Source organism: Corvus moneduloides, chromosome 13 (genome assembly GCF_009650955.1).
Source record: "Corvus moneduloides isolate bCorMon1 chromosome 13, bCorMon1.pri, whole genome shotgun sequence".
Classification (NCBI taxonomy): domain Eukaryota; kingdom Metazoa; phylum Chordata; class Aves; order Passeriformes; family Corvidae; genus Corvus; species Corvus moneduloides.
In genome coordinates this window covers 3519840-3529308 of record NC_045488.1, presented here as the reverse complement: position 1 = coordinate 3529308, position 9469 = coordinate 3519840, and the positions used below count along the sequence as shown (strand labels likewise).

The 9469-nt window shown below is 37.4% G+C and overlaps 1 protein-coding gene across 4 annotated transcripts in view; it reads left to right on the top strand.

Annotated features, from left to right (window-relative positions):
- Positions 1–8755, top strand: part of BNC1 (basonuclin 1) — a 74693-nt gene extending 65938 nt beyond the window's left edge. For all 4 annotated transcript variants that reach the window (XM_032123052.1, XM_032123054.1, XM_032123053.1 and 1 more), the window contains 3 exons: positions 127–362; positions 1584–3505; positions 5540–8755. In XM_032123052.1, the coding sequence (XP_031978943.1) occupies positions 127–362; positions 1584–3505; positions 5540–6221 (2840 nt within the window). In that variant the 3' untranslated portion in view covers positions 6222–8755. The remainder of the gene's footprint in view (positions 1–126; positions 363–1583; positions 3506–5539) is intronic.
- Positions 8756–9469: the final 714 nt, after the last annotated feature.

Below are 9469 nucleotides of genomic sequence, written 5' to 3'. Positions count from 1 at the left end.
TAGGATCCTCATAACTATTACATGCTTTTTGTGTCACCCCTCAACCCCCACACCAATATTAGTTGCATTCAATTTTCTCTCTCTCGGGACTCAAGTTTATTTACATTTTGTGATTTTTATTTTCAGCCCTGAGCAAACTAAGGATTCCAAATCTCTACCCATCAAGCCAAGTAGAAATAGTTCAATCCAATGTTGTCTTTGATATCAGTAGCCTCATGTTGTATGGAACCCAAGCCATTCCTGTGCGCCTTAAAATTCTGCTCGATCGGCTTTTCAGTGTTCTGAAGCAGGAAGAGGTGATACAGATTCTCCATGCTCTGGATTGGACACTGCAGGATTATATACGTGGATATGTGATACAGGTATTTAGAGGGGCTTTTTTACAGAAATATGACAGTTAAGTAGTTTTCTAGTTTAATCTTCTCAGTGGTTCACAATGTGTTAACAGTGTGGCGCATCTGAAAGGCAGTAATAGACCTGTATGAGCTTAATGCCAGAAAAGAAAGAGTGAATTTCTGGTGATTGGACTCTTTTTTTTAGTTGGACTTAATTGAAATCTTTCCACTTGCTCAAATCTAACAAAGGTAAGCAAAAATAAAAATCAACAGTTACTGGTAATGTATCAAAGTAAAGGCTTTAGAATTTGCTCCAGTATTATTTAAACAGTGAGTTTGCTTTTATACAGCAGAATAATGCATCAAGAAATAAACTTACCATTATTTAAAACACTAGGGACAATATTAATCTCTGGTATAGTGCTACCGACCTTACTGAAGCTGCAGCCAGAGTGTATTTGGCCCTATGTTTTTCCACTGATGTTAGTCCTTGCTGCTGTGGAAGTTACCTTTTATGTAAAGTAACATTATGATCTTACATTATGACATGAATCAATATTTAATGGTCTTGATAATCTTGCTTTTTAGTGTTAGGATTAAAAATATGGAATCAATTACCTTGAACCTCTATCACATGAAAAATTTATAATGTTACGTTCTTCATCATCTTAGAAACTCTTACATGCACTGTGAAAAATCTCAGTAGGCCATCAAATACATGTTCTGTGATAAAATATTTATTGTAGTTATTGGGAAAAGTTAGGCATAGCTAGAGTTTGAAAGAACTCCAACACTAGTGTAATTACAGCTGTGCTCTGTGAAAACTGGCAATAGATCAATACAGGTTCATTTGTTCTCTGATCTTAGTTGCTTGGAAGATTATTAAACTTGCAATGAAAGAATACTTGACTTAAATGAGGAGCTAAATCTTGGTCTGATTGCTCCATCTCTGCTGTCTGTGCTTACAAGATACTATCTGTTTTTCAAATAACCTGTCTTAATTTCTGTGAAAAAATAATAGTTTATTGGAAAGTATTACTGTTAGTTCATGAAGAAATAATATCACCAACGTGGTAACATTTGGAAGAAATTATCACAGACTTCATATTAATCCCATTAAATTCAATGTTTGTATTGTTTTGCTAGAGAAGAAATTTTAGTCCCTGAAAAAAATGAGACATTTGAGGGGGAGGTGTTTTTTGTTTGCCTTAACTAATGTCTAACTCATTTAAATATTTTTGGCTTTAGGATGCTTCAGGAAAGGTGCTGGATCACTGGAGCATAATGACCACTGAAGAAGAACTGGCTACTTTGCAGCAGTTTCTTCGCTTTGGAGAAACTAAGTCCATTGTAGAGTTAATGGCAATTCAAGAGAAAGAAGGGCAATCGATCATAATACCACCACCAACTGCCAATTTGGATATTAGGGCATTCATTGAGAGCTGCAATCCACACAGTCCTAATTTTTCTGCTTCCTTGGACAAAATGAGTCCCACCAACATTCATCCCTTTGAGAATATTGTAAATAACATGGCTTTCATGCTGCCGTTTCAGTTTTTCAGTCCAGTGCCTCCACCTTTGATAGGTTCACCACCAGAAAGACATTTGATTGAGCAAGGTCAAGACCATAGCAATGAAACCAAACAAGATCTTCAGATACCATTTTCTGAAAGCAGCTTCTTAACTTCTAGTTCTGCACCATTTCAAGTTGAAAATGAGAGGAGCATAAATGGTCCAGATGTCACTAAAACAGAAGATGATGCCCTTTTAAGTGATTCCAGTTCACATAATACAGCAACAAAGCTTGAAATGACAGCACTATCTCCAGAAAACAAAATTAAATCTGTTGAAAAAAATGCTGGGCCAAGGAAAGGGCGTGTCTTCTGCACTGCATGTGAAAAAACATTTTACGACAAAGGTACTTTGAAAATACATTACAATGCTGTTCATCTGAAGATAAAGCACAAATGCACCATTGAGGGCTGCAACATGGTGTTTAGCTCATTGCGTAGTCGAAATCGTCATAGTGCAAATCCTAACCCCAGACTCCATATGCCAATGAACAGAAATAACAGGGATAAAGATCTAAGAAATGGTTTGACCATTGCTGGACCTGGAGATAGCAAAAGGACAGAATTTACAATTTTAACTCCGGATAGCAGAACTATTTCCAGCTATGCCAGCTCTTGTACAGATTCAAAAGGCCAGGCTGGATTTTCCAGTATTGGACACAACGGTGTCCTCTTTCCAAACCTGAAGACAGTACAGCCTGTTCTTCCTTTTTACCGTAGTCCAGTCACACCAGCTGAGCTTGCCAATACTCCAGGTACTCTTCCTTCTCTGCCTCTTGTTTCTTCCTCAATACCAGAGCAGCTTGTTTCCAATGAATTGCCATTTGACATGCTCCCTAAGAAGAAATCTCGTAAGTCGAGTATGCCCATTAAGATAGAGAAAGAAGCTGTTGAGACACCCAATGAAAGTAGCGATGTTGCCAGTTCTGAAGATGATTCACGTCTGCAGGTGGTAAGCGATGGAGAGCTTGAGACCTGTGAGCATAAGATACAGAAGCGGGTGACCGACAGGGTGGAAAAGCACCCCCATTCAGGTAATTCATGGAAATCTCTCTCTGGGGTAGAGGGCCCAAAGTATTTTGAATCTGTCTTTGCGCCAAATAACAAATACATCGAGGATATCTCTGAGAATGAATTGCAACACTGTGAGAAAGAGGTTAAACCAGAAGAAAACCAACCCTTAAAAATAGTTTCCAATGAGATAATATATGAAGATCCAAAACACCACCACAGTGATGTTATAAAACCAATGACTGAACCCCCCATGTATATTAAAGAGCAGTCAAAGCACAGGATTCCTAAAAATGACTGCCCTGAATTGCAACACCACTTGCTGACTGGGGGCTTTTTCAGCACTTTGTCAAACAGGGGTGCTGCCATTCCTTGTTTTGAAGACTCTAAAGATATGGATCATGTCAGTCAACATGCACTAGGGATTCAGAAGGAAGAAAGCCGCTTTCATTGCGACATCTGTAAGAAGACTTTTAAAAACCCTTACAGTGTAAAAATGCATTTCAAAAATGTACATCTCAAAGAAATGCATATTTGCACAGTTGAGGGCTGTAATGCTGCTTTCCCTTCTCGTAGAAGTCGAGACAGGTAAGAAAATTATAAACAAAATTGTACTTATTTTACCATCACAATGGAGCCTAATTTGAAATTAAAATGAGTGTTTGAGGAATGGAGCCTACAAATATTTTCTGTGTATCCTCGTATAACAGGTATGATAACTTATCAGAACATTCTTGAAATGAAAATCCATTGAAAGAAACATTTCCTTTCCACTAGACTACAAGGTATTAAATAAAACCATGAAAATTTCATAACAGATAAAGACTGGAGTAGTTGAAAGAATACTTTAGTACATAAAGGGAAAGCCACAAGGGTATGAATTCAGCAATTTTCCAGTAGATGCATGTGTGGACTTACATGTTTGATATGCACTTTCATGTGTATTTTAATATATACAGTGTTTTTTAATGAAAAAGCAATGAGGTCAATTTGGGAAATCTTCGGTTGTCCTTTCTTTACTCAAGGATTTGGAACAGACTGATGAGAAAAAGCCCGTAAGAAAAGCAAGATTAGTCTTTGTCAGCACAAAATTAACATTATGCAGTGGTAGTCAAACTGACACTATCTGGTGTGTATCCACATCAGTAGTGCTTTTCTGTGATACTAAACACTAATTTCTAAGCTATAGCATCAGCTTGATTCAGTTTAATGTTAATTTCAGTACTGTATTGCTGTAATTCATTTTATTTCAGCCTATTATGAACAAAAATTGAGAAACAAGAACCGAAGCTTTTTTGTTGACCATCAGTGATGTATCTGAATCGGTCAGTGATAGGTAACATTACAAGTTTTCCAACTCCCTAACGGTGTTAGAGCAGCTCTTGGCTGCAGGAAGCGTGCCTGGATAGTAGTTCAGAGTGACACAAGGTTTAGATTGTCTGTAATCTGCTAGGAGTGCTGGAGCCAGCTGATGCAATCCAGAGAGAGGATGAGCTGGTCTCTGAGGACTGGCCACTGCATCTGAGATGTGCAGATTCATCTGCTGCTGGCAGGGCTTCATACCCTGCTGCCTGCATCTTCCCAGATGTGAATTCCTCTCCACTGTAATTGCGATATGGGTCACAGCAAAGAAGGCCAGCAGTAAGATTTGCATTCACATGCCACAAATTCCTTCCCACACCAGTATGTTGAGATAAGTTTTAACCCATCTTCCAAAAGCACCTATGTTAAAAAAAAAAAAAAAAAAAAATAGGCAAGCCAGCTCAGAAGACATTTCACAGCGTTGTGCAAAACAATAGTTATTTGGAGCAACTTTGCAGAAGTTCCTAGACTTTAACATAGAGTACTATGACTACAAGTGCTAAATATTTCTGTGCCCTTTTGAACAATTCATGGTTCTGATTAAACCATGATGGCAAGGAGAAAGACTAATGTTTAGCCAGTGTTACAATAAACTCAGCCTTCTAGACAGAGCCTGTAAGTTCCCAATGAGCTGATTGATAGTATTCAGTGAGGAACGGTGATTTTGTGTGTTTTGGTGGTTTTAAACTGAATCCAGAGATGCCCATGTGATAACTGAAAGTTGCATATAATTCAATATTCCTTTTTCAAGGAAACTCCTGTCATGAAGAAGCTCTGTACTGATGTGTACAGCTGCATCCTGGACATGGTTACAGTACTTGAGATCATCAACATTTTTTGCAGACTCAGGTGTCACTCCTTTCCTGCTTTGTCCATTGGGAAAGAATCTTGTTTCTTACCCACCTCAGTCAATTCTCTGATCTCAGTTCCGTTTACAGGTTTTTAGTCTGTCCCCCACCTCTTTTAGGCTCAGCACTAGATCTAGCAGAGCAGACAGCTATCCCTAATGCAGGAGAGCATCTGAAACATTGATTGCTGTAGAGTTAATTCTGGTATATCCCAGTGCAAGCAAGTTCAGACACCGTCACATGTGTAAATTGTCCATGTGCACTCCCAGTGTGGCAGTTGGTCAAATCTGAAGTATACAATTCATGCATGCTACTAAATACTGATTTTCCTTTCCTTTGTTTATGATCATTATGAAACAGCTGTTAAGTGAGGCGAAACACTTTCTTGCTAAGCTTGTCTTTGTTCTTCTAGACATAGTTCAAACCTAAATCTTCATCATAAGCTTCTGACTAAAGATACACTGGAATTCAGCAACCATTTCAATGCAACATACCTCTTGAAAGACATGGCTAAGGAGTTTTGCCAAGATGTCTCTTTAAAACAACACGTTGGACATACTTCTGTAATCTTCAAAGGAATGAACAGAACAGGCAGCTATGTTTTTCCAATGAGCAAAATTACAGAACCCTGTTCTGAGAGTTATGGATACGATCCATTAAATGATGGAGCTGTTCTGGATCTAAGCACTACATCCAGCGTTAAATCTGAGAGCAGTGCTCATTCTTCCTGGGATTCTGACGGAGGAAGTGAAATATGCACCATGCCCTTGGATGATAGTGATGAAAGCTGTGAAGGACCCAGCCTAATGCCCAGTGATGAACTCTACCAAGACTGTAGTTTAATTGAGAAAGCTAATCAAAACTTTACAAATTCACCTTCCTGTTTGCCAATAACTTGTCATATATGTCAAAAAACATACAGTAATAAAGGAACTTTCAGGGCTCATTACAAAACTGTGCATCTCCGCCAGCTCCACAAATGCAAAGTCCCAGGTTGCAACACAATGTTTTCCTCTGTTCGCAGTCGGAACAGGCACAGTCAAAACCCCAATCTGCACAAAAGTCTGGCTGGGTCACCAACGAGCTTACAGTAAGATCAGACTGATCTTAATTTATTTCTGCTAAGAATTAATCATTTCAATTAAGGAATGTGTTAACATTACTTTTATTTAAGCTCATTTGATTTGTAGCCCACTCAACGACCACAGTCAAATTCTTTTCTACTGTGTGTGCTCTCCAGCAGTTTGTTAGCAAAGCTTGGTGCTGTAGTTTTTGTGCAATCGTTTGGTTTGATGTGGAACAGCTAAAACTTCTGTAAGGAAAAGAAAGCATCTTAGAAATGGGGGAAATACGGAGACGTTAACTAAAGTTTCTGATACCTGTGAAGTATTACTTGCCACAGTAGGAGCTTCAAATGAGAACCATCATTGCTTGTGTTTACATGTTAAATGAGTTGTTGTGTTGTGTAAGAAATGAGTAATGATTGGACTGAGTTTCCTCTGGATGGGTTGAGAGTTTTGAGGCTACCATTTCATTCCTGAGACCTTAGTCTGAAGCTGACTTACAGTATTAGTAGAACAGAATATTTGTACTTAACTATATCCCAAAATCCAAAAGAGAAAATACAAATTTGAGAAAACTTTGCATACAGCCCAAATCTTCTGAAAATCCTGCAGTCCTTAGTCTTTAAGTTTGCATTTCACCTGAGTAAAGATTACAGTATTTTGGATTTCTTAGAATTTAATACCATTTGCTTTGCAGGAAAAGGGGCTACTTAACTTGTTGGCAGAATAGCCTGAATAAATCTAAGGCATTCTGATAAACTGTAGTGGTAGAAAGAATGAATAGATTAAGCTAAAATTTCTAAACTACAAAAAAATGCATCCATAAAATAGGGGGGAGGAAGTAAGCCCTTTAATTTAAAATGCACTTTTTGAGTTCTACTTTCAGGAAGAGAAAAGTTTTGTTTAAAATGGGGGGGGAGGGAAGGAGAAAAAATCCCAGCCAAGTACAAGTATCCAAACTGCTTAAGAGTTTGAGGGTGCAATTCTAAGCCTCTGAGAAAAAGAGATAAAATGGATGCAGTAGATATCTATGGATGCAGCAGTTAGTTTCTCTTACCCATGGGGGATAAAACGTGTTGATCTTTGTAACAATAGAAGAATGCTTATTCTCATTAACACCTCTTTTTTATAAGAACTTTTTTCAATATCTGTTAAAATGTTTCATATCTTTGTACTTGCCCCTGTAATTAACAGTATTCTGCATTATGTTCTATGCACTTAAGAAGACTGGCCTTGCATTGTATTTAAAAAACACTTTAATATTTAATTTGTAGTCACATCACACAAATGCTGTGTGTGTACTTGTGTTGTGTCCTCTTTTAATCATTTGCGAAGAGGAAAAGAAATAAGAAAGCAAGTCTTACAGTACCTTTTTTACTTTATTCCACCAGTGGAAATCTGTTGATCAGTTCTAGTATGCAAGCATGACATTGACAGCACAATCTGTACATATTATACCAAAGTGCTTACAGTATTTGTGGTTTCTAGAACTAGTCTAGTTTTCCAGTATAACTGGATCTTAGTCTTTATTCATTTTTTGTGACTGAATAAAAATAGACTGAAATTCAGGATTTCATATGTATGTAGAAAGAATAGTACAATGCTATTGCCATATGTCTTGATGTTTAATTTATTCTAAAAAATACTATGGTATTGTAACCATTTCATATTGTATAAAAGAAACAAATGTGGACTGAATATTTCACCAATTCTTTTGAAAACTGGTTTGTGTGTGAGTATGGGTTATGCAAGGAAAAAACATGACACAGTTGTAAATGTTTGTGCTCACTAGAAATGGTTTCCATGCATTGTGTAAAGTAATCTTCTATTTTTTTAATTTACTGTAGGTTTATGTGATATTTAAAATAATCCATTCGTGCTTGAAGCCGTCAGGAAAAAATACTAGCCTGCGGAAAGTTGTGCCATTGCTTTGAGGTTTTGTGTTCTGGGGGGAGTTGGTATTTTGGTTTTTTGGGGGGAGTAGGGTGGTGTTTGTTTTGTTGAGGTTTTTTATTGTTGTTTTCTTTGGATTTTTAATAGAAACTCGTATCAGTGGGGGTCATAGTTTGAAAGCTAAGGGCACAATCACAGGAGACACAATTGCTCCCAGCCTTTTGATAGTATAAATCAATTATTTGTTTTCCAGCTATTTCAAGCTCTTTTTTTTAATACATATATATATATATATATATGTATATATAAACCTCTTTGTTTAATCATTATCTGGTTTTTTGAAACAAAATGTGATGTAAACTAATGTTGTAATGCCCATTTATTTAGTTTTCACTGTGTCAAAAAGAAACACATTTGTATACCCTAATAATTTTGTATGTGTTAATAAAATCCAATGATAATGCCTCTGGTTGATTCAGAAAAGTAGGCTTTTTTTGCTTGAAAATACTGCTGTTCTTAATTTTTATTTTAAAAAAACCAATTAGTGAAAATACATTCTGTCTGTAGAGAGCACTGGTTTGACAATGGTACTGACTTGTTCCATAATAAGGAAATGTCATTATTTTAATGAGCCATTAGAAATAATGTAATAAATGTTGTCAGATATGTTATTGTTTTTTTTTTTTTTTCCCTTTGGGCAGTAGGCAAGGGTATAAAAGCTGTCAGCTAAATAGAAGGTAAATACTTCATCATGGAGAACTACGCTGAAAGATGTTTTGTGCCCTCTTTATTCTTTCTATTTTGGAAGGGTTTGGTGGGGAGGGGGTGTGTTACTTCTCAAAAATCTGGATAGGATAGGAGATTTCTCAGAATAGGCTACCCCTTAGTACCCCTAGAGCAGCATATGTATCTCATGAAGCATTTGTGTAGCTCCCTCCTCCTAATGACCACAATGTGGCTGGACCAAGCCTTGACATCTCCTGTTAGTTTTAAATACGTGTGATGCTTATAGCAGCCCGTATCACATATTCACCACAGATGTTGAAGGAAGTAACCTCACTTCAGAATAGTAGTACCATTATTTTTGGAGCTTTTCAGAGTTGGTCTGGAAAGCTGAAGCAGCTTCCCCTGGCTGAGGCTCAGTTCCAGAGATGTTCACATCTGTGATCTGTGAGTATGTACAGCTGGGGGCTCAAATGTTTGCCTGAGATGTGAACTGGGCCTGGACATGCCCACCCTTGCTACTCAAATTATGTTGCACCTTTTTTTATTATTTGTATCTTTTTTTCTTCTTCCTTAGAAAACAAGAGCCTCAAAAACTAGATCCTGTCATCTTTCTGTGACTCCAAAGGAGAAGGCACAGATGCACACTGCGGGGTAGCCAC